The sequence below is a fragment of the Rhinopithecus roxellana genome, chromosome 4 (genome assembly GCF_007565055.1).
Source record: "Rhinopithecus roxellana isolate Shanxi Qingling chromosome 4, ASM756505v1, whole genome shotgun sequence".
NCBI lineage: Eukaryota > Metazoa > Chordata > Mammalia > Primates > Cercopithecidae > Rhinopithecus > Rhinopithecus roxellana.
In genome coordinates this window covers 141,144,321-141,170,403 of record NC_044552.1, presented here as the reverse complement: position 1 = coordinate 141,170,403, position 26,083 = coordinate 141,144,321, and the positions used below count along the sequence as shown (strand labels likewise).

Sequence of the window (26,083 nt, the reverse complement as noted above, 5' to 3'; positions counted from 1 at the left end):
AGTGGTTTTCAATAAACTAGACTGTTGTGATAATTTGCTATGTACTTGATACATGTTTGTTTAATATTCAGGAACACACAGAAAAGGGGAGAATCATTTGGAATCAGCAGAATAGGTAGCAAAATTAAAGGAGTATTCAAAAGTACCACAATGGAGGGAGCTATGTTGCCTAATTATGGTGTAGCTGAAGGTGAAGATGATTTTGTAAGTAAAATGTATCAATTTGATTTATTTATAACTTCAGACTTACTATAACATAAAAATTAGAGATACTCATTATTTTCCTTTTTTTTATTTTTTGGAAAATCTGCTAATACTTTCCCTTTATCTTCATTTCTTTTTTTTTTTTTTTTTTTTTTTTTATTATACTTTAAGTTCTAGGGTACATGTGCATAACGTGCAGGTTTGTTACATATGTATACTTATGCCATGTTGGTGTGCTGCACCCATCAACTCGTCAGCACCCATCAATTCATCATTTATATCATGTATAACTCCCCAATGCAATCCCTCCCTCCTCCCCCCTCCCCCCTCCCCATGATAGACCCCAGTGTGTGATGTTCCCCTTCCCGAGTCCAAGTGATCTCATTGTTCAGTTCCCACCTATGAGTGAGAACATGCGGTGTTTGGTTTTCTGTTCTTGTGATAGTTTGCTAAGAATGATGGTTTCCAGCTGCATCCATGTCCCTACAAAGGACGCAAACTCATCCTTTTTTATGGCTGCATAGTATTCCATGGTGTATATGTGCCACATTTTCTTAATCCAGTCTGTCACAGATGGACATTTGGGTTGATTCCAAGTCTTTGCTATTGTGAATAGTGCCGCAATAAACATACGTGTACATGTGTCTTTGTAGTAGACTAATTTATAATCCTTTGGGTATATACCCAGTAGTGGGATGGCTGGGTCATATGGTACATCTAGTTCTAGATCCTTGAGGAATTGCCATACTGTTTTCCATAATGGTTGAACTAGTTTACAATCCCACCAACAGTGTAAAAGTGTTCCTATTTCTCCACATCCTCTCCAACACCTGTTGTTTCCTGACTTCTTAATGATTGCCATTCTAACTGGTGTGAGATGGTATCTCATTGTGGTTTTGATTTGCATTTCTCTGATGGCCAGTGATGATGAGCATTTTTTCATGTGTCTGTTGGCTGTATGAATATCTTCTTTTGAGAAATGTCTGTTCATATCCTTTCCCCACTTTTTGATGGGGTTGTTTGTTTTTTTCTCGTATATTTGTTTGAGTTCTTTGTAGATTCTGGATATTAGCCCTTTGTCAGATGAGTAGGTTGCAAAAATTTTCTCCCATTCTGTAGGTTGCCTGTTCACTCTGATGGTAGTTTCTTTTGCTGTGCAAAAGCTCTTTAGTTTAATGAGATCCCATTTGTCAATTTTGGCTTTTGCTGCCGTTGCTTTTGGTGTTTTAGACATGAAGTCCTTGCCCATGCCTATGTCCTGAATGGTACTACCTAGATTTTCTTCTAGGGTTTTTATGGTATTAGGTCTAACATTTAAGTCTCTAATCCATCTTGAATTAATCTTCGTATAAGGGGTAAGGAAAGGATGCAGTTTCAGCTTTCTACTTATGGCTAGCCAATTTTCCCAGCACCATTTATTAAATAGGGAATCCTTTCCCCATTTCTTGTTTCTCTCAGGTTTGTCAAAGATCAGATGGCTGTAGATGTGCGGTATTATTTCTGAGGACTCTGTTCTGTTCCATTGGTCTATATCTCTGTTTTGGTACCAGTACCATGCTGTTTTGGTTACTGTAGCCTTGTAGTATAGTTTGAAGTCAGGTAGCGTGACGCCTCCAGCTTTGTCCTTTTGACTTAGGATTGTCTTGGCAATGCGGGCTCTTTTTTGGTTCCATATGAACTTTAAAGCAGTGTTTTCCAATTCTGTGAAGAAAGTCATTGGTAGCTTGATGGGGATGGCATTGAATCTATAAATAACCTTGGGGAGTATGGCCATTTTCACGATATTGATTCTTCCTATCCATGAGCATGGTATGTTCTTCCATTTGTTTGTGTCCTCTTTGATTTCACTGAGCAGTGGTTTGTAGTTCTCCTTGAAGAGGTCCTTTACATCCCTTGTAAGCTGGATTCCTAGGTATTTTATTCTCTTTGAAGCAATTGTGAATGGAAGTTCATTCCTGATTTGGCTCTCTGCTTGTCTGTTGCTGGTGTATAAGAATGCTTGTGATTTTTGCACATTAATTTTGTATCCTGAGACTTTGCTGAAGTTGCTTATCAGCTTAAGGAGATTTTGGGCTGAGACGATGGGGTTTTCTAAATATACAATCATGTCATCTGCAAACAGGGACAATTTGACTTCTTCTTTTCCTAACTGGATACCCTTGATTTCTTTCTCTTGCCTGATTGCCCTAGCCAGAACTTCCAACACTATGTTGAATAGGAGTGGTGAGAGAGGGCATCCCTGTCTTGTGCCAGTTTTCAAAGGGAATTTTTCCAGTTTTTGCCCATTCAGTATGATATTAGCTGTGGGTTTGTCATAAATAGCTCTTATTATTTTGAGGTACGTTCCATCAATACCGAATTTATTGAGCGTTTTTAGCATGAAGGGCTGTTGAATTTTGTCAAAAGCCTTTTCTGCATCTATTGAGACAATCATGTGGTTCTTGTCTTTGGTTCTGTTTATATGCTGGATTACGTTTATTGATTTGCGAATGTTGAACCAGCCTTGCATCCCAGGGATGAAGCCCACTTGATCATGGTGGATAAGCTTTTTGATGTGCTGCTGAATCCGGTTTGCCAGTATTTTATTGAGGATTTTTGCATCAATGTTCATCAGGGATATTGGTCTAAAATTCTCTTTTTTTGTTGTGTCTCTGCCAGGCTTTGGTATCAGGATGATGTTGGCCTCATAAAATGAGTTAGGGAGGATTCCCTCTTTTTCTATTGATTGGAATAGTTTCAGAAGGAATGGTACCAGCTCCTCCTTGTACCTCTGGTAGAATTCAGCTGTGAATCCATCTGGTCCTGGACTTTTTTTGGTGGGTAGGCTATTAATTGTTGCCTCAATTTCAGAGCCTGCTATTGGTCTATTCAGGGATTCAACTTCTTCCTGGTTTAGCCTTGGGAGAGTGTAAGTGTCCAGGAAATTATCCATTTCTTCTAGATTTTCTAGTTGATTTGCGTAGAGGCGTTTATAGTATTCTCTGATGGTAGTTTGTATTTCTGTGGGGTCAGTGGTGATATCCCCTTTATCATTTTTTATTGCATCTATTTGATTCCTCTCTCTTTTTTTCTTTATTAGCCTTGCTAGCGGTCTGTCAATTTTGTTGATCTTTTCAAAAAACCAACTCCTGGATTCATTGATTTTTTGGAGGGTTTTTTGTGTCTCTATCTCCTTCAGTTCTGCTCTGATCTTAGTTATTTCTTGCCTTCTGCTAGCTTTTGAATGTGATTGCTCTTGCCTCTCTAGTTCTTTTAATTGTGATGTTAGAGTGTCAATTTTAGATCTTTCCTGCTTTCTCTTGTGGGCATTTAGTGCTATAAATTTCCCTCTACACACTGCTTTAAATGTGTCCCAGAGATTCTGGTATGTTGTATCTTTGTTCTCATTGGTTTCAAAGAACATCTTTATTTCCGCTTTCATTTCGTTATGTACCCAGTAGTCATTCAGGAGCAGGTTGTTCAGTTTCCATGTAGTTGAGCGGTTTTGATTGAGTTTCTTAGTCCTGAGTTCTAGTTTGATTGCACTGTGGTCTGAGAGACAGTTTGTTATAATTTCTGTTCTTTTACATTTGCTGAGGAGTACTTTACTTCCAATTATGTGGTCAATTTTGGAATAAGTGCGATGTGGTGCTGAGAAGAATGTATATTCTGTTGATTTGGGGTGGAGAGTTCTATAGATGTCTATTAGGTCCGCTTGGTGCAGAGATGAGTTCAATTCCTGGATATCCTTGTTAACTTTCTGTCTCGTTGATCTGTCTAATGTTGACAGCGGAGTGTTGAAGTCCCCCATTATTATTGTATGGGAGTCTAAGTCTCTTTGTAAGTCTCTAAGGACTTGCTTTATGAATCTGGGTGCTCCTGTATTGGGTGCATATATATTTAGGAGAGTTAGCTCTTCCTGTTGAATTGATCCCTTTACCATTATGTAATGGCCTTCTTTGTCTCTTTTGATCTTTGATGGTTTAAAGTCTGTTTTATCAGAGACTAGGATTGCAACCCCTGCTTTTTTTTGTTCTCCATTTGCTTGGTAGATCTTCCTCCATCCCTTTATTTTGAGCCTATGTATGTCTCTGCATGTGAGATGGGTCTCCTGAATACAGCAGACTGATGGGTCTTGACTCTTTATCCAGTTTGCCAGTCTGTGTCTTTTAATTGGAGCATTTAGTCCATTAACATTTAAGGTTAATATTGTTATGTGTGAACTTGATCCTGCCATTATGATATTAACTGGTTATTTTGCTCGTTAGTTGATGCAGTTTCTTCCTAGCCTCGATGGTCTTTACATTTTGCCAAGTTTTTGCGATGGCTGGTACCGGTTGTTCCTTTCCATGTTTAGGGCTTCCTTCAGGGTCTCTTGTAAGGCAGGCCTGGTGGTGACAAAATCTCTAAGCATTTGCTTATCTGTAAAGGATTTTATTTCTCCTTCACTTATGAAACTTAGTTTGGCTGGATATGAAATTCTGGGTTTAAAATTCTTTTCTTTAAGAACGTTGAATATTGGCCCCCACTCTCTTCTGGCTTGTAGAGTTTCTGCCGAGAGATCTGCTGTTAGTCTGATGGGCTTCCCTTTGTGGGTGACCCGACCTTTCTCTCTGGCTGCCCTTAAGATTTTTTCCTTCATTTCAACTTTGGTGAATCTGGCAATTATGTGTCTTGGAGTTGCTCTTCTGGAGGAGTATCTTTGTGGCGTTCTCTGTATTTCCTGAATTTGAATGTTGGCCTGCCCTACTAGGTTGGGGAAGTTCTCCTGGATGATATCCTGAAGAGTGTTTTCCAACTTGGTTCCATTTTCCCCCTCACTTTCAGGCACCCCAATCAGACGTAGATTTGGTCTTTTTACGTAATCCCATACTTCTTGCAGGCTTTGCTCATTTCTTTTTCTTCTTTTTTCTTTTGGTTTCTCTTCTCGCTTCATTTCATTCATTTGATCTTCAATCGCTGATACTCTTTCTTCCAGTTGATCGAGTCGGTTACTGAAGCTTGTGCATTTGTCACGTATTTCTCGTGTCATGGTTTTCATCTCTGTCATTTCGTTTATGATCTTCTCTGCATTAATGAGTCTAGCTGTCAATTCTTCCACTCTTTTTTCAAGATTTTTAGTTTCTTTGCGCTGGGTACGTAATTCCTCCTTTAGCTCTGATAAGTTTGATGGACTGAAGCCTTCTTCTCTCCTCTCGTCCAAGTCATTCTCTGACCAGCTTTGATCCGTTGCTGGTGATGGGCTGCGCTCCTTTGCAGGGGGAGATGCGCTCTTATTTTTTGAATTTCCAGCTTTTCTGCCCTGCTTCTTCCCCATCTTTGTGGTTTTATCTGTCTCTGGTCTTTGATGGTGGTGACGAACTGATGGGGTTTTGGTATAGGTGTCCTTCCTGTTTGATAGTTTTCCTTCTGACAGTCAGAAGGACTCTCTGTTGGTCTGTTGGAGATTGCTTGAGGTCCACTCCAGACCCTGTTTGCCTGGGTATCAGCAGCAGAGGTTGCCGAAGATAGAATATTGCTGAACAGCGAGTGTACCTGTCTGATTCTTCCTTTGGAAGTGTCCTCTCAGGGGTGTACTCCACCCTGTGAGGTGTGGGGTGTCAGACTGCCCCTAGTGGGGGATTTCTCCCAGCTAGGCTACTCAGGGGTCAGAGACACACCTGAGCAGGCAGTCTGTCCGTTCTCAGATCTCAACCTCCGCGTTGGGAGATCCGCGGCTCTCCCCAAAGCTGTCAGACAGAGTCGTTCGCGTCTGCACCGGCTCCCCCTACTTCCCCTGTTGGTCTTCAGCTGTGCGCTGTCCCCAGAGGTGGAGACTACAGAGACAGGCAGGCTTCCTTGAGCTGCTGTGAGCTCCACCCAGTTCGAGCTTCCCAGCGGCTTTGTTTACCTACTTAAGCCTCAGCAATGGCGGGCGCCCCTCCCCCAGCCTCGCTGCTGCCTTGCGGATAGATCGCGGCAGACTGCTGTGTTAGCAGTGACGGAGGCTTCGTGGGCGTGGGACCCTCCCGGCCAGGTGTGGGATATATTCTCCTGGAATGCCTGTATGCTTACAGCGCAGTATTGGGGTGGGAGTTACCCGATTTTCCAGGTGTTGTGTGTCTCAGTTCCCCTGGCTAGGAAAACGGATCCCCTTCCCCCTTGCGCTTCCAGGTGAGGCGATGCCTCGCCCTGCTTCAGCTCTCGCTGGTCAGGCTGCAGCAGCTGACCAGCACCGATTGTCCGGCACTCCCTAGTGAGATGACCCCAGTACCTCAGTTGAAAATGCAGAAATCACCGGTCTTCTGTGTCGCTCGCGCTGGGAGTTGGAGACTGGAGTTGTTCCTATTCGGCCATCTTGCTCCGCCCCCTCCCTTTATCTTCTTACTTCAGACTTCCTTTGTATTTCTCATTCTTTAATTAGTTGTAATAGTTTCATGACGTGAATCTAATTTTTAAAATTCCTGGGAACTATGTTATTGCTTATTAAGGCAGAATGTTTCCTGTTAAGCTGAGATATTTCTAATATTCAAACAGTTTACCATCTTTTGGTTAAGCTTCAAATTCTGATGTTAACTTTTTCCTACCATGTGCTCCAGGTATACAGAACTGCTAATAGATGTTCTAGCTCCTTGCTTACTTAAACTGCGGTCTGTTGACAAGCAGCATTGGCATTACCTGGGAGCTTGTATAAATACAGAATCTCAGGCACTCTCCTAGACTTACTGAATCAATTTGCATTTTATCAAGATTTCCAGTTGACTTATATGCACATTTTACTTACCATGCTATTTTATTTCTCTGTGTCTTTGTCCTGCTTGAAATGCCCTTCATTTGTTTATTGACCTAGAAAATTCATATGCATCCTTCAAAATGCAGCTGTTCCCCATAAACCTTTACCCAAATCCCCAAGTTGAACTGAGCATTTCCTCCTTTTGTGCTCCTATTATATTGTATGTTAAAACTTATACCATAATGTATTTGAAGTTATATGTTTATGATTGTCTTTCGTATCACATAGTGCCATAAAGGCAAGTATTGTCTCATTTGTACTTTTTATTTTTATTGAATAGAGATCTTGGATTCTCATTTTGTCTTTTAATGACCCGGGGCCCTGGGGATGAAAACATGATTAAGATGTAGACCTTTGCTTTAAGAAATTCACTTAACTTGGGTGTAAAAGGGATGTTTAGTACTGATTGGATTGATGATGACCAAGAAGGAGCAAAGGTGGGGAGACAGCTGTAAACCCTTTTGTTTACCCCTTCCTTTTGACCTTTGTCCCATTGCCTTGATATAAGGGTCACTGATTCTTCATAATAATTTAAATGGAATAAAATCTTATTTAAACCTTTTGTATTAATTCAAATAAAGCAGTTTTTTTATGCCTTTATTTTTCTCTATAAGTGTGGGTATTATTATTATTTTTTTGAGACGGAGGCTTGCTTTGTCACCCAAGTTGGAGTGCAATGGCATGATCTCAGCTCACTGCAACCTCCGCCTCCCGGGCTCCTGCCTCAGCCTCCTGAGTAGCTGGGATTACAGGCGCCCACCACCATGCCCAGCTAATTTTTGTATTTTTTTTGGTAAAGATGGGGTTTCACCATGTTGACCAGGCTGGCCTTGAACTCCTGACCTCATGATCCACCCACCTGTAGTCCCAAAGTGCTGGGACTACAGGCATGAGCCACCGCACCTGGCCTTGGTGTGGGTAGTATTTTTATGGTGGGTGTGGTGGCTCACATTTGTAATCTCAGTACTTTGGGAAGCTGAGGTGGGAGGGTTGCTTGAGCCAAGGAGTTCAAGACCAGCCTGGGCAACATGGCGAGACCATGTCTTTACAAAAAATTAAAAAATTATCTGGGTGTGATGGTGCACAACTGTGGTTGTAGTTACTTGGAAGGATCACTTGAGCTCGGGGGGTCAAGGCCGCAGTAAGCCATGTTTGTGTCACTGTACTCCAGCCTGGGTAACAGAGTAAGAGCCTGTCTCAAAAAAAAAGTGTGGATGGAAGAAAGTAGATCAGAGAAAGTCTTTTTCAAAATAATGTTTATGTTTTCTAATTTTAAGCGTATTTTCAGTTTTTAAATAATATAGAACAGTGGAAAAAAATTAAATGCCACGTCCATGCATAATCTTACCACCCAGTAACTACTCCTATTAATAGTTTGGTGATTTTCTTTAAAAACAAACAAACAAAAAAACTTTCCCTTTTCACCCCGGTAGACTAGACTACATTGTATGTATATAGTTTGCTATCTTTTTCTCTCTATTCAGTATTATAACAAAAGTATTTAACTGTGTTATTACGAACTTTTGAAACATAATTTTTTGTGGAGGAAGATGTGTTTTTTATTTTTTGCCTTCCCAATTGCTTGATACACAAGCTGTACTTTAGCTTCAGGAATAGGAGGCTATCTTTTAAAAGCTGAGAGAATTTGCTTTGTTTTGTAGTGACCCAAGAAGAAGGAAATTCTTGATTGGGATTAAAGATAGTAGTAACAAAAAGTTGGAGAAGCAGGCAAACTAATGTTTAATACTATCAAGGGAAAACTCAGGGACAGTGAGGTGCTAACGCAGACTAAGATGATGCCATTTAGGATTTAGAAGACACTGTGCTAGTTCTAACCTGTGGGACCTTGGGGAATCCTCTTTGTCTTGTTTGGAAGTTGAGGGAAAAGAAAAGTTTCCAGTTTCGCTGCCGGGTGATCCTAAATTGGTTTGTGATCCTAAGTTGGACATTTAGGATGACTAATTGGAGACTTAGGAGACATTATCTTGAACTCCTGACCTCAGGTAATCCACCTGCCTTGGCCTCCCAAAGTGCTGGGATTACAGGCGTGAGCCAACATGCCCAGCCTGACATTATCTTTCAGAACCCTCGTTGTGATCATTTGGCAGTAGTGCCTGCTTGCTGTGTGGTCTTGGGCACATTCGTTAATTTTATTATGGTTTGTTTCATCACCTTGAAATGGAGGTAATTTTATCTTTCATAGGGGTGTTGTAAGGAGTATTAAGCAAGTAATATATATGAAGCACTGAGAACAGTGCCTTGCACATAGTGAGTCCTGTAAGCACATCAGTTCTCGTAGCTGTGTGATCTCAAGTTAGGGATTAAATTAGCATCCATCCATATGTTGGCCTGGGAACCAAAGCCTAGTATATAAGATTGGGTCAGGGCTGGGTATGGTGGCTCATACCTGTAATCCCAGCACTTTGGGAGACTGAGGCTGGAGGATCACTTGAGTTTAGGAATTCGAGACCAGCCTGGGCAACATGGTGAAATCCTGTCTCTACAAAAATAGAAAAATTAGCTGGATGTGGTCTACTCAGGAGGCTGAGGGAGGATCACTTGAGAGCGGGAGGAGGAGGTTGCAGTGAGCCTGGCAACAAAGTGAGACCCTGTCTCAAAAAAAAAATTGGGTTGAAAAATTGTGTTGGTGTATCAGAAAATGTATTTCTGTCCGAGTTCAGAACTGGCTTACAAATATGGAATATAATATGCCTGTTGGTAACTTGGCAGATATCTCTGTACAGGAAAAGAATAATCAGAAACATTAACATTTCTTGAGGAAATTTTATTTCCATCTTCCATAATCCCCATCCTCTTGGTAGAGATAGCAGGTGTTTGGAAACGAAAAAATATTTAAAGTACTTGATTTTCCTTTATTAACATTTTGATTACAATATTTACTTATTTTCAAATAGCATTAAAGGATGCTCTGAAAATTCTTAGAGGACTATTTCCCTAGAGATTTTTCTTTAGGCTTTTATAAAAATACTATTTAAGTAGTAACAGTAATAAATTGCAAAACTTTGTCCTTTTACATTGCTAAGAATTTTGTTCTCCCATTTTGTGTCTTAGATTGATTCTGAGGAGCTTCTTTTAATTTAAGAATGCCCCCCCCCCTTTTTTTTTTGGCTTTTAGTCAGCATTTTCAACAAATTTTCTATTATTTTATGATTCACTTTCCCCTCTCTTCAGACGCTAGATCCATTAACAAAAATGTATTAACCATGGAAAATGCTACCTTGAACCTCAGGTTTTAAGCATTGGGTGTTTCCCTCACACATCTCTCTGTGTTTCTTCCAAGACTGTAAGAAGGTAACCTTGCCTCTTAAAAGGCAAAACCCAACATATGTCATCTGTTTTTATAGTTTTGTTTTTTAAGGTCTTGAAGTTGTTTTCAACAGAGCATTAAGAAGTCTTCCTAAGATCAGTAAGAGTCTTATTAGAGATTATGGAAAGCCAGTTTAGGATGAGAACAGAAAAAAGCAAAGCGGGAGCCAGGTGTGGTGGCTTACGCCTGTAATCACAACACTTTGGGAGGCTGAGGCGGGCGGATCATGAGGTCAGGAGATTGAGACCATCCTGGCTAACACGATGAAACCCCGTCTCTACTAAAAATACAAAAAATTAGCTGAGCGTGGTGGCGGGTGCCTCTAGTACCAGCTACTCGGGGGGCTGAGGCAGGAGAATGGCATGAACCTGGGAGGGAGAGCTTGCAGTGAGCCGAGATTGCGCCACTGCACTCCAGCCTGGGCGACAGCATGAGACTCTGTCTCAAAGAAAAAAAAAGAAAAAGCAAAGGGGGTTTGTGGGGGAGGAAAGGAATTTCCTTAGAAGAGAGGTAAGTACCCGGGGTAAGAGGAAAGAACTGAGAGTGAGAGTAGGGCTAGAATTCTGGAAATAAATTCCTCTGTACTACTGATTTGCTTTGGCTAGGCTATGCAGAATTAAGGTGTGTTCCAGATGAATGCATTTCATTTATAATATTTTGCCCTTTTTAACATGAATAAGAGATGTCTAGGTGAGTCAGTGTTTATAATATGCCAGATTCAAATAATCTCTTTCAATTTAAAAAATGGAGACAGTTGTTTCCTTCTTCCTGTGTATCTATTTCTAGAACATGTGGTTTTGTTTTTAAAAATAATTGTTATTTTATTTTTTCAGTATTTAAAAATATTTAGCATTTTAAACATTTATGTTGTTAAAGTTTAAGAAGTGATGAAATAAAAAAAAAACTCTTAATTCTGTAGAGGTGGGTTTCTTCCAGACGTTTTTTTCCAATTTTTTGTTACTTATGTTACAGTTTTTACTTGGGTCTTTTTTATGGTTAAAAAATTTTTGGAGTAAATATTTTTATTAAAATAAATTTCCAAAAATGGAATTACTTGTTTGAAATCATTTTATGACTCTTTATAGATACATATTGCCAAAACACTTTCCAGAAGGGTTGTGCTATGGTATACCTTGTAACCGGTAGTGTGGCACAGATCTAGTTTATCTGTGCAGTCTCCATGAATGACTGCTATCATTTATAAAATTTTACTTCTCAAAATGAAAAAAATACCAGAACTTTACTTTTTATTTCTTATCACAGAGGTTGAACAGTTTCTATATTTGTGTATTTTACATTTTTTTCCCCTAATCTCTGAGGTGTCTATTCTTTATCTGCTGTTATATTTTCTTTCTTTCTTTTTTTTTTGAGACAAGGTCTCACTTTGTCACCCAGGATGGAGTACAGTAGCATGAACCTGGCTCACTGCAATCTCAGCCTCCTGGACTCAAGCAATGCTCCCACCTCAGTTTCCTGAGTAGCTGAGACTACAGAGGCGGGCCACCATGCCCAACTAATGTTTTAAAAATATTTTGTAGTGATGAGGTCTCACTGTGTTTCCCAGGCTAGTCTCAAACTCCTAGGCCCAAGCAATCCTTCCACCTCAGCCTCTGTAAAAGTGTTGGGGTTATAGGTGCTGTCCCCAGCTTGTTATATTTTCATATACAGATGATGTAAGAAAACTTGGAGTTGATGCTAGTAACTTGTTTTTAGCTTTTTACCTATACTTTTTCAGTAGAAAATTTAATATCACCTAGCTTTTAGGGTCTTAAAAATTGTCAGTTGATATGGGCATATTACTTTATACTTGTATGTTGTATGCTGTAGTTCTAAAGGTATTGGGCATATTAAATTCATCCTGGTAATTTTTTTCCAGATTGAAGAAGGTATTGTTGTAATGGAAGATGATTCTCCAGTGGAGGCTGTGAGCACACCTAATACTCCCCGAAACCTTGCTGCATGGAAAATTAGCATTCCATATGTAGACTTTTTTGAGGATCCCTCCTCTGAAAGGAAGGAGAAAAAAGAAAGAATTCCTGTGTTTTGTATTGATGTTGAAAGAAATGATAGAAGAGCAGGTAGGAAGCTTTCTGAGCACCTTTCTTAAAAGATGCCCATGAATGAATCTGTTGTTACCAGGTGTGATAAACATTTTGCCACTTCTAGCTAGCAAATATGGCTGCATATCCAAAAAAGAACTGTCCAGAACAGAAAATTGAAAGAAAGCTTGGGATGTCCTAGTTATCTTGATAGCAGTTAACTAATTAATTCAATCAGCACTTATTGAGTGATGCCTGCTAGACGCCTGACAGTCCATCAGGCATTCAATGTAATGTTCTTTTAATGGTTTTGTTGCTGTCATTAGCCATTGTACTTACTTAATTGTCATTAATCCATATAGCACTATATCAGGTATTATTCTAGTTTAATTAACACAGCGTTTTCTCTCACCCATTTTGTGGGCTAATTAGAATTGATGAAAATATGGCCAGACATGGTGGCTCACGCCTTTAATTGCAGTACTTAGGGAGGCCAAGGTGGGTGGATTACCTGAGGTCAGGAGTTTTGAGACCCACCTGGCCCACATGGCGAAACCCTGTATCTACAAAAAATACAAAAATTAGCCATGTGTGGTGGTGCGTGCCTGTAGTCCCAGCTACTCTGGAGGCTGAGGCATGAAGATTGCTTCAACCTGGGAGGTGGAGGTTGCAGTGAGCTGAGATTATGTGACTGCACTCTAGCCTGGGTGACAGAGTGAAACCCTGTCTCCCAAAAAAAAAGGACTGATGAAAATATGGTTAAAACTACAGGTTTTCTTCATGTTTTGCTATACTTTTTCTTTCAGTTATTTCAGGTATAGACTGTAATAGAGACCAGGGTTAACAGCATCTGTAGCAGGATAAACAGTCACCACTTTAAAGTCCTACTTGTAACATGATAAAAAGAAATCGAATTAAAAAATAAAACAGTGACCACTTTGCACTTTTTCTAAGAAGGTGGGACAGTGAGTGTAATGAAAAGCACATTTTGAGAATGATGAGCAGAAAATAAAGTTGAGCTCAGGAAGAGGGAGTTATGAGGAAAGAAGGAAAAAAAGTGGCAATGTTAGAAAATGGTTTTGAGAAGATAAGTGGTAGGGTGAAGATCAGTGCTAATTATTTTTATTTTTCAGAAAATATTAGGTTTTCTGATTTTCCTCAGAAGTTGATCCTGTTTCAAGAACATGAGACATAGGAATTGGGAGGGAAGAATGCCCAGAGTAGCTAGTTACAATTTTTCCTATCATAACTAAATATCAGGCAGAGTCTTATTCTGTCCAGGTCTTACACCATACTGCCTGATTTTGCTGGAGTTACTGTTCAGTCTTAGTAGTTGCTGTTCTTTCAGCATTCTGACAGGTGGACAGCTGAACTGTTGTCAATAGTCAGATTTCCATTTCAAACTTAGTTTTGTTTGGAATATACTTTTGTTTTTGCTTTAGGACAACTATTTTTAATTTTTATGCTTTATCTTAAAAAGTTAATTAATTTAACATAAATTATAAATTCATGGCTCAGTAATTCAAAAATAAAAACCAAAAAATCTTAAAACTTGAATTTTATTTTTTAATTTAATTTTTTTTTTTTCTTTTTGAGAGGAAGTCTTGCTTTGTTGCCCAAGCTGGTTTGCAGTGACATGACTGTGGCTCACTACAGCCTCGACTTCCTGGGTTCAAGCGATCCTCCCACCTCAGCCTCCTGAGTAGCTGGGACTATAGGTGCATGTCACCACACCCAGCTAATTTTAAAACTTTCGTAGAGAAAGGGTCTCACTATGTTGCTGAGTCTGGTCTCGAACTCCTGGGCTCAAAGTGGTCTTCTCGCCTTGGCCTCCCAAAGTACTGGGATTACAGGTGTGAGCCACTGTGCTGGGCCAAAAGCTTGTATTTTAAATATAATTTTTTTGTCACCAGTGCTGCAGACTTCTACTGTCAATGAAATGTGCTTTTAGAAACCATGATCTATCAGGGAGAAAAAAGTATATCATTTAGTATATTGATTTTATGTGAGTAACAAAATAACAATTTCAGCATTAAAAACCTATCCTAAATATACTATGGATCTTTTAAGACCAGTGTTGAAGAAGAAAACTAGGATTTGCTTTATATGTTGGATCAGGTTGATTTTTTCTCAATAGAAGTGTTGTTCTGGATGGTTGTGGTATTGCTTCACTCGATCTACTGTATTCTGAAATCTATGGTAGAATGATGTCAGATGTTAATAACAGTTAACATTTATGAGGTATTTACTCTGTGCTATGCTGTGCTATGCACTGTACATAAGTGCTTTATGTGGATTATTTTAGGTGATAGACACAATTATTGTTATTCTACATCTACACACTGCAAGGTACACAGTGGTGTTATTTGTTCAAGGCCACATAGTAAATTAGGGCAAGGTTAACTGGGATTAGAATAGGCAGTCTGATTGCAGATTTACTCTTTAAACCATTACTATGTGCTGCCCAATTTAGTAGCCACTAGCTGCATGTGATAATTAAAATCAAATTAAATTGTATTAAAATTTCAGTTCTTCAGTTGCATTAGCCGCCTTTCAAGTACTCAGTGGCAACATGTGGCTAGTAGCTAGTATATTACTGCAGATCCATGGACCATCTTCCTAACTGCAGAAAGTTCTATTGGATAGTACTGCTTTATACTACATTAAATTAGGACAATATGGTAAATGTTTGAGAAACCCCAAATCAATAAAAAACTCTTATGAAACACATCATTTTGGTGACATTTTAAAAGTAATCATAATTGCATGATATTTTAAAGTTTCTGTCAGCTCTGATTCTGTTACAGAAAAAGTATATTTGAGATAACTTCATAGATGAAATTTATCAGTCACTTGTAGGTAACTAAAATATGGGATAAGATGTGTTAATAATGTTATGCCAAAAATAACAAATTACGACTGTGGAATAATGTCCAGCTTTGTATTCTTTTTTTTTTTTTTTTGAGACAGAGTCTCACTTTGTTGCCCAGGCTGGAGTGCAACAGCGCAATCTCGGCTCACTGCAACCTCTGCCTCTTGGGTTCAAGCGATTCTCCTGTCTCAACCTCCTGAATAACGGGGACTACAGACGCCTGCCACCACGCCTGGCTAATTTTTGTATTTTTAGTAGAGGCGGGGTTTCACCATGTTGGCCAGACTGGCCTGGAACTCTGGACCTCAAAAGATCCACTCACCTTGGCCTCCCAAAGTGCTGGGATTATAGGCGTGAGGCGCCGTGTCCAGCCAGCTTTGTATTCTTAATGTATTAAATACAGCATTCTTTTAGGGTTTTGAAATTATTTGTTACTCAGTGTGTGTGTACTCAATTTACAGTTGGACACGAGCCTGAACATTGGTCTGTCTATAGAAGATACCTTGAATTCTATGTACTTGAATCAAAACTAACAGAATTTCATGGTATGTTATTCTTTTTGGATAAAACATTACATTTCAGCATTAGCATTCTTTAAAGCTGTGATACCACATTAATTTTTTTATTTTAAGTAATTGAAATACAAGAAATACAACATTGACGCTTGTGTACACTTTTATTGATAATGGAAATGTACTATTTATCTTCTTATTTTTATTTATCTGTATATTTAAAGTTCTTGCAATGCACATTTATGCTTTTTTTTAAGTAAAATCAAAATTTTAAAATAGCTATTTTAAAACTATTTTAGAAAGGGCTCTCTATTTACTCTTTTTTGTTCTTCCTGTCTCATCAATGTATTTATCTGAGTTAATATCAGGGATATAGTTACAAAGAATTTCCAGCCTTTTTTTTTTTTTTTGTATGTAGCTTGGTGAATTTTATTTGTGTGTTCTAAATCTTTTTATTTTAGAAAAGCTCTGTAGAGTGTCCCCGATCCAAATTCAGGTTGGTTTTTAATTGAGAAGGATAAGGAACATTCCTTTCCCTGCTGTAAGAGCAAAGCCTGTGATAAGGCTGATTATTATAGGAAGATAAAGAATACAAGGTCCCACTCCATATTTTTGCCTAGATTTTGAGTTTGTACTTGTGTTCAAATGGTTTTATCTTTCTCTCTACCAATCTGGTGCAGGACCATTGTCGTTCTTTCTCTGAAAACTACTTTTTTTGTTTAAGGCTGAGAGAAGACAATTTATCGCCATACTTGTTCTTTTTTGGTGCTAAAATTTCTAAAGCCAGCCCTATCTGAGAAAGCACATTCATCTTCCTTCCTTCCTTCCCTTCCTTCCCTTCCTTCCCTTCCTTCCCTTCCTTCCCTTCCTCCCTCCCTCCCTTCCTTTCTTCCTTCCCTCCCTCCCTCCCTTGTTTTCTTCCTTCCTTCCCTTGTTTTCTTCCTTCTTTCATTTCCTCATTTCCGTCATGTTGCTCAGGCTGGAGTGCAATGGCACGATCTTGGCTCACTGCAACCTCTGCCTCCTGGGTTCAAGCGATTCTCCTGCCTCAGACTTCTGAGTAGCTGGGATTACAGGCATGTGCCACCATGCCCAGTTAATTTTGTATTTTTAGTAGAGATAGGGTTTCACCATGTTGGTGGCCTTTTTTTTTTTTTTTTTTGAGATGAGTCTGGCTCTGTCACCCAGGCTGGAGAGCAGTGGTGTGCTCTCAACTCACAGCAACCTCCGCCTCCCAGGTTCCAGCGATTCCCCTGCCTCAGCATCCCAAGTAGCTGGGATTACGGGCATTTCCCACCACGCCTGGTTAATTTTTTTGTATTTTTAGTAGAGATGGGGTTTTACCACGTTGGTCTCGAACTTCTGACCTCAAGTGATCTGCTCACCTTGGCCTCCCAAAATGCTGGGATTACAGGTGTGAACCACTGTACCCAGCCTACATTTTGATTTTAAGCCATTTATATAGCATTGACAAAATGCTATCTTTTTTCCCTATGAGAAATTAGTTATTTCTTTATAAGGTTTTGTCTAATAGAATCTCACCAATTTCAAAACAATCTCATAATAATTTTTTGAAGCTGTTTTACTAGGATAGAAAGCTAAAAAATCTACGTCAAACAGTGATTGTTACAAGAGTGATATTTTTGTTTATCAGTAGACTCGAGTTCTTTGATCTGGACTTCTGACTTGAAGCTCTCTGGTTTTGTGAAGATTATTCAAAGAATAATGTCACATCTCTACAAGGCAGTATTGCTAATCTAAATGTGCCATAGTAAATTTTAAATCCTAATTTAAGGGTTTAAAAATAGTAGCAGAACACAGTAGTAACTATAATATATGCTAATTTCAGGTACATTTCCTGATGCCCAGCTTCCTTCTAAGAGGATCATTGGCCCCAAAAATTATGAATTCTTGAAGTCAAAGCGGGAAGAGTTTCAAGAATATCTACAGGTATAGCATCAACTGTATTAATTCCAAACATTGCTAATCATAGCATTCTCTAATTTGTCTCTTTTTCTCTTATACATTTATGCTTTGGTTTATAAATACTTGTCCATGTGTATTTTAATTAAAAAAACATTTTTCCATGTGAATTTTAGAACGAATTTTTGTCAAAAGTATATTCCTTCCCCCCTCTCCAAATTGAATGAAATACAAGACATTTTCTTAGGGTGAGAAAAATCTTTACTTAATTTTAGGCTAGTTAAAACTTTGTATAGGACATTAAAAAAAGAATCTTTTGGTGTAAAAGATTAGATGCATTTGAAGAATACTGGATAGTATTCTTAGAATATTTGTTACTGTTCTGTGTTCTGTTTGATTTTTGTGTTTAGCTTTTTCTGAACTTTGGAGTCTTCTATGTTATTCCTTAGTCCCTTTTCTTTTGGGTTCATAGATATTTTTCCAATTTCCTGGGATCAACTCTACTATTTGCTACGTGGAGTTGAATTCCATTTTTCTCAGTGTGTGCACATTACATTATGTTAAAATGTATGGGTATATTATTTAAATACATGGTACAGTCATCATAAAAGTTACTTGAGACATCAGGCTCTCCAGGATTAATAACCATCTTTCTTTATCTAGTGCTTACAAGGGAGGATACTTTTGTTTATTCAAAAAATATTTTATTTGGGCATGGAATTTTATATTTTAAAAAAATTGTCGATTCAGTTAAATTTGGATGCTTCCTAGCCGAAAAGAAATACTTTAAAATTAAAAATACTCAGCAGTGTAAAGGAGTATTTACAGTTTATTTCCTCTCTCTGAACTGTTGAATGCTTTCAACTCCAAGTTGAAAATATATATATATATATATTCTATGTAAATTTTTGATGATGTGAAAATTGAAATATGAAATAATTAACTACTGCAAGGATGTGTTTGGATAAAACATAAAGCCATGTTTTTGTTGATACTATGAACTCGTTATTTGAACCAGCTAATTATTTCTACAAACTAGTACCTCACTCTAGAAGAACTATTTTCTCGTAATATGGATTTAAATTAGAGATAGCTGTACTGGTTTTTTAATGTAGATTTCTGCTTATAAAGTTTTGTAACTGTCTCATAGTTAGGAAACTATTAGGTAAGACTGGGTTAATTTTAAAAGTCTTTTTTTTTTTTTTTTTTTGAGACGTAGTTTTGCTCTTGTCATCCAGGCTGGAGTGCAACAGTGTGATCTCGGCTCATTGCAACCTCCGCCTTCTGAGTTCAACCGATTCTCCTGCCTCGGCCTCCCAAGTAGCTGGGATTGCAGGCACCCACCGCCACTCCTGGCTAATTTTTGTGTTTTTAGTACAGACGGGATTTCGCCGTGTTGGCTAGGCTGGGTCTCGAACTCCTGACCTCAGGTGATCCACCTGTCTCAGACTCCCAAAGTGCTGGGATTACAGGAGTGAGCCACCATGCCCGGCCCGTGTTATCTTATTAGAAAATAGTGTTGCAGGAAGAACAGACAACAGATTTTTCAAGTTATTTCACATTTTCACATCTAGTTTTCTGCAAAATCCTTTATGCTGACTTCTAAAAATTGATCGAGACAGTTGTATCATGCTATCATATTTTCTATAGTTTAGAAACTGGGAGATAATAGTAGCTAATGTTTAGTTTTACTTCCTGTGTGTCAGATACTGTGCTAAATGCTTTATATAACAATACTATAAAGTAGGTAGTGTCATTATTTCCATTTTATAAGTTAGGAAACTGACTCTTGGGCCCTTTAGGAACTTTTCTGGTGTCACTTAGGTGTTTTCCAAGTGTTTAGGATTTAGGTGTTTTCCAAGAATCTAGCATGTGAAAGAGCCAGAATTCAAACCCATTCGTATCTGACTATAAAGGCCAAAGTCTTACCTACTATCCTATACTCTTCCCTCTAATAATGCAGTTGCTTTGTTATTATTTTAAATATAAAGTAGCTTTTGGGGATTTAACATTTAAAACAGTTAAAATACAGTTTTGATTACTCTTCTAGATTTCTAAACTGTTTTTTTTTTCCCTTTTTTTTTTGTTCATTCAAGAAACTTCTGCAGCATCCAGAACTGAGTAACAGTCAACTTCTGGCAGACTTTCTTTCCCCTAATGGTGGGGAAACACAATTTCTTGATAAGATACTACCGGATGTAAATCTTGGTAAGTCAATTTAAGGAATCATTATAAGAGAATAAGCTGAAAAGAATCAGCATTTTCAGATTAATTTAGAAAAATATTTATATACTATAGCCTATGGTAAACTCTGAGGGCCCTTATTTCTGCATTTAGAGAGAAATTGTCAGATGCTGACTTTAATCTGTCCATTTTGAGTTCTGATTATTTAAGCAGTCACTTCTACCCATTTGTCCTCATCACAGAAAATTATATTAGTCAATGTATTTATAAATGTTTTTTTCTTAAACTTAAATAGAAGAAAAGTAGAGATGGTATTTTTAGCATATGTGAATCAGTGTTTTCATCGTACAGTATATGAATAGCTGTGGTATTTGAAATTTCTCATTAAATATCTCAAAAAGACTAGATCTGTTGACATTTAACTTAGTTTAAGACTGTTGCATTTTTCCACATCTTTAAGTTATATCATGCTCTTCCTTTTTTGTATTATAAAGCATTATAAATATTCCTTAAAACCTAATTTTTGGGTCACTTGTAGTAATTTAGGTAAGTAAACTTTGTATAAACTAACTTTTAATTAACTTGAATTAATCTTAATGTCATTCTGAGCAAATTTCATTTCATGGTACTTCTGTACATGAATTTTATTTAAAGTTTAATTGTTGGCTATAAAACTAGCATGGAATGTACACATGAGATTGTGGTAACATTTCTGCTTTGAATATCGTTGTTAATTTCTTTTGAAGTTTTCATTAGTAACTTAGAAAACTAATTTAGGTTTTTGATCTTTAATTTCAAAGTAACTTTATAATTAGTAAAACCATTTTGCAGTTAGTAATTGCCTTATTTCTACTAGTACTATTGTAAAGGAAATTAAGATGTGTCAGAAAGCTTATATTTGCTCTATTTTTTAAAATATTAATTTTTATTATGACAGAGAATCTATAGTCAAAGCACAGTTTGCTGGGATACTGAAGACATTATTATATTTTTACTATTAGAGATGGAAGTTAGTATTTCCTGAAGATAATGTCTCAAAGTGTTTTTGTGTTGTAATACTTGAGCACTTAATTTCAGCTATCACTTTTGGATGAATTATTTATTATAGTTTGTCTAAATAGCAGCGAGTTCAACAGAAATCCAGATAGATCATCTTCTCTAACCACTAATATAGTACATAAATTATAAGTACATGTATAAAAAATAGAAATATAAAAAAAGGATTCAATTAAATGTAGTCTGAAATTTTCCAAAGAATCATCTCATAAACCCCTGGCATGCCTCCATTCTGTTTTAAAAACTGTTCCTTAATTACTATTCCACCTGCTGGTTATCAGTGATTGGATTTTTTTTTTTTTTTTTTTTTTTTCTGTGGTGGAGTCTTGTTCTGTCACGCAGGCTGGAGTGCAGTGGTGTGATTTTGGCTCACTGCAGCCTCCACCTCTCAGGTTCAAGCGATTCTCCTGCCTCAGCCTCCCAAGTAGCTGAGATTACAGGTGCCCACCACCACACCCAGCTAATTTTTTGTAGTTTTAGTAGAGACGGAGTTTCACCACATTGGCCAGACTGGTCTCGAACCCCTGACCTCAGGTGATCCATCTGCCTTGGCCTCCCAAAGTGCTGAGATTACAGGTGTGAGTGAGCCACCATGCCCGGCCAGTGAACTCGTTGTTAACAGAGACATCTTCTCACTCCTCAGTTTTCTTGATCTCCTCTGCAGCATTCTTTCCTTTAGAAATTCTTTGCCTTTGGCGTTCATTATTGCATATTATTCTTTTAACTGTTTCAGTCCCATCACTACATTTCCATTCTACACAATCCTCCCTTATCTCTATACACGTAAATATAGGTGTTTTCCAAGCTCTGTCCTCAACTTTCCTCTTGCCAGTCTCCACAGAACCTATTATTTTAATTTTTACCTATATGTAAATGTTTATTTTTCTTTCTTTTTTTTTTTGAGACAGAGTCTTGAAATGTCGTCCAGGCTGGAGTGCAGCAGCGCCATCTTGGCTCACTACAACCTCTGCCTCCCGGGTTCAAGCAATTCTCCTGCTTCAGCCTCCCTAGTAGCTGGGACTACAGGTGCACACCACCACGCCCAGCTAATTTTTATATTTTTAGTAGAAACGGGGTTTCGCCATGTTGGCCAGAATGGTCTCGATCTCTTGATCTCGTGATCTGCCCACCTAAATGTAGTCTGACCTTTAGTTATACCTTTCTGATACCCAGTTGAATGTCACCATCTGATCTCCTATCATCTTTTCAGAACCAATGTGTAATTTTGTTAATGATGCTACAGTCATTTCAGTCATGCTTGAATTTTTACCATTACCTCTTGAATTTTCTCTCCCATGCTCTCACTACACACCTTTTTTTTTGGAGATAGAGTCTCTGTCTGTCACCCAGGTTGGAGTGTGGTGGTGTGATCTCAGCTCACTGCAACTTCTGCCTCCTGGGCTCAGGCATTCATCCCACCTCAGCCTCCTGAGAACTACAGGTGCGCACCACCACACCCAGATAATTTTTGTATTTTTAGTAGAGATGGGGTTTCACCATGTTGCTCACGCTGGTCTTGAACTTCTGAGTTCAAGTGATCCACCTGCCTCAGCCTCCCAAAGTGCTGGGATTACAGGTGTGAGTCACTATGCCCTGCCTTACACATCTTTTTAGTTCCCAGATTCTGTAAGTTTTTCCTATTTGGTGTCTAACTCATGTCTTCCTCTTCATTCCCTTTACTCTTTCCTTAGTTGAGTTTTCATTGCCTCTTATTTGAACTGTACTAAGTTTCCTATCTAGTCTTCTGGATTCCCATCCTCCTCCTGCCCTCTATCAGTTTATCTTATATAACACAGCCAGATTAATCTTCCTAAAGTACATGTTTGACCATATCTAAAATCGTTTGGTTTTTCTCTCTTTATTAACTTAGAAAATCTTTATTGTTTAATATGGAACCCTCTGAAAATCACTATGTGCTTTGATACCAATATATCTTACCGTATTATTTCTTACTACTTCCTTTCATACTTTAGTAAAATTGAATCCCCTGTATTCTTTTGCTTCAGTGCCTTTGTTTATACTCTTTTCTTCTACTTTAAATGCTCTTCCATATTACCCATCTTTGAAGATCCAGCTGAAAGAAAGGAATGGCTGGTTCTTCGTAGGGAAACAGGGAAGCCTTTCTTAGGAAGATATAATTTGTCTAATCTTGAAAGAGTAATATAAATCAGCAGGTGATAGATGATTTATATTACTATAAGAGACTGGTATGTACAAGAGGCATGAAAGAGGGAATCAGCTGGTAATGTTTGGAGTGTCTTGAACGTAGAGTACATGTAAGAGACTGAGACTAGAAAGATAAGTTATGGCCACATGTGTCATGGTAAGGAATTTGTACTTGATCATCTAGGCAGGGAGAAAGAGACATTGATAGATTTTAAACAATGAAATCTAATCGGATTTAGGTTTCAGAAATCCAACTCTGGCAGCAGTTTGAAGGATGATACTAAAGGTACTTAGAATCAGTATCTGGGAATAAACCTAGTAGAGTATGTGTGTGCATGACCATTATAGAGAAAATTGTAAACTTTTATTGAGAGATATTAAAGAAGACCCAAGAAAATAGAAATCATATTCATTGTTTAGAAACCACAATATTGTCAAGATGTAAATTTATCCCCAAGTTGATTTCTAGCTATAATACAGTCCCAATCAAAATCAAACAAGTTGTGTATGTGTATATACCTTGAAACTGAATCTGTAATTTATATAAACATGCATAGGACCAAGTAGATAACACACTTTAGAAGAAGAACAAGGTTGGAGAGCTCTATCATATGTCTTGACTTATAACACTAAATTAATCAGTAGACCCTGGAACAGAACAGAGAACCCCAAACCTATCTGTACATCTGTAGACACTTGATTTGTGAGCATGGCCCTGCAGAATGGGGAAGGAGTCAACTTTTCAAGAAATGCTACTGGGACATTGGGTATACATTTGAACTCTTACGAAGTAGCCATATTTAAGTAGACTAGAGTCCTATATAGAAACCTGTAAAGATATTAGAAGATCGCAGAGATAAATCCATATATTTACAGTCAACTAAATTTGACAGAGGTGTCAAGACATGGGGGAATGGATACCCTTTTCAGTAAATAGTGCTGGGAAAACTGGATATCCATATGCAGAAGAATGAAACTAGACCACTATCAATCATAATTAAAAAATCAAACTCATAGTGGATTAGACTTAAATGTAAGACCCCAAATTATAAAACTGCTAGAAGAAAATGAGGGGAGGATGCTTGATGACTTTAGGCAAAGATCTTATGGCTAAGACTTCAAAAGCATAGGCAGCAAAACAAAAATAGACAAATGGGGCTAGATTAAACTATTAGGTTGGTGCAAAAGTAATTGCGGCTTTTGCCTTTTTCTTTTAAACAGCAAAACTCCCACTTTTGCACCAACCTAATAAAAGGCTTCTACACAGCAAAGGAAACAAGCAGCAGAGTGAAGAGACAACTGTAGAATGGGAGGAAATATTTGTGGATATTTTACCTGTATGTTTTGCAACTATTTAACCTGTACAACGGGAGAAAATATTTGCAAATATTGCAAATTCAATTAGAAGACAATACAGTAGAAAAATGGACAGAAGAAAAATAATTTCACCAGCCTGGGCAAGACCCTGACTCTACAAAAAACAACAACAAAAAATTAGCTGGGTATGGTGGCGTGCATGTGTAGTCCTGGTTGTTCCAGAAGCTGAGGCGGGAGGATCATTTGAGCCCAGAAAGTTCGAGGTTACAGTGAGCTATGAGCACACCACTGCACTCCAGCCTGGGTGACAGAGTGAGACCCTTTCTCTAAAAACAAAAGAAAAAAACACTTCACAAAAGAGGAAATCAGATGGTCAATAAATATGTGGAAAAGTGCCTAATTTCATTAATAGGGAAATTCAAATTAGAATCATATTTGGGAAACACCACATTCACCAAAGTTTTTAAAAGTCTGATTATACTAAGTGCTAAGTATTGGTGCAGATGTAAAGCAACAGGAACTCTTATACACTGTTAGTAGGACTATAAATTGAAAAACTACTTGGAAAAATTGTTTGGTATAAACACTGAAGGACCCAGCGGTTCCTTTCTCAGATATATACTTTGGAGAATCTATCCATGTTTAAGAACGTTCGTAGTAGAGTTGTTTGTATAGCCCAAACTAGAAACAGCACAAATGTTCATCAGCAATTGAATGGACAGGTAAACTGTGGTAAAGTCATAACATTGAATACCCATATCATGAGGCTACTAGCAACAATGTGGATGAACTTTTAAAAATGTTGAATGAAAGAAACAAAACATGAAAGAATACGTACAACCTGATTCTTTTTACATAAACATCAAAACAGACCAAACTAATATAAGCTGAACAAATCTGAATAAAATTGTTAAAAAATGGTTGGGCATGGTGGCTCACACCTGTAGTCCCAGCACTTTGGGAGGCCGAGAGGGGTGAATCATCTGACGTGAGGAGTTTGAGACCAGCCTGACCAATATGGTGAAACCCTGTCTATACTAAAAAGGCAAAAATTAGCTGGGCATGGTGGCGGGCGCCTGTATTCCCAGCTACTCAGGAGACTGAGGCAGGAGAATTCTTTGAACCCGGGAGGTGGAGGTTGCAATGAACCGAGATTGTACCACTGCACTCCAGCCTGGGCAACAGAGCAAAACTCCATCTTAAAAAAAAAAAAAAAAAAAAAGTTCAAAAATAATATAGCATTGGCTAGGTGCAGTGGCTCACACCTGTAATCCCAGCACTTTAGGAGGCCGAGGTGGGTGGATCACTTGAGGTCAGGAGTTCAAGACCAGCCTGGCCAACATGGTGAAGCCTTGTTTCTACTAAAAATACAAAAATTGGCTGGGCTTGGTGGCGTACACCTATAATCCCAGCTACTTGGGTGGTCTAGGCAGGGGAATTGCTTGAAACTGGCAAGTGGAGGGAGCCAAGATCATGCCACTTGCACTCCAGCCTGGGTGACAGAGTGAGACTACGTCTCTAATACTACTGCTACTACTGCTGCTACAGTATAAAAGCAATATTTCTAAATATATTTTATTTTTTATTCATCATTTTTTTTGAGACAGAGTCGCACACTGTTGCCCAGGCTGGAGTGCAGTGGCACAATCATAGTTCACTGCAACCTCAAATCCTGGGCTCAAGTGATCCTTCCTGCCTCAGCCTCCCGAAGTAGCTAAGACTACAGGTACA

The 26,083-nt window shown here is 38.3% G+C and overlaps 1 protein-coding gene across 16 annotated transcripts in view; it reads left to right on the top strand.

Annotated features, from left to right (window-relative positions):
- The window catches only part of SNX14 (sorting nexin 14), a 101,057-nt gene that overhangs the window by 57,695 nt on the left and 17,279 nt on the right, over positions 1-26,083 (top strand). For 15 of the 16 annotated variants that reach the window (XM_010383970.2, XM_010383968.2, XM_030928777.1 and 12 more), the window contains 5 exons: positions 72-204; positions 12,160-12,361; positions 15,656-15,739; positions 17,556-17,656; positions 19,726-19,837. In XM_010383970.2, coding sequence (XP_010382272.1) covers positions 72-204; positions 12,160-12,361; positions 15,656-15,739; positions 17,556-17,656; positions 19,726-19,837 — 632 coding nt within the window. The remainder of the gene's footprint in view (positions 1-71; positions 205-12,159; positions 12,362-15,655; positions 15,740-17,555; positions 17,657-19,725; positions 19,838-26,083) is intronic. The other variant, XM_030928779.1, reaches the window with a different exon arrangement.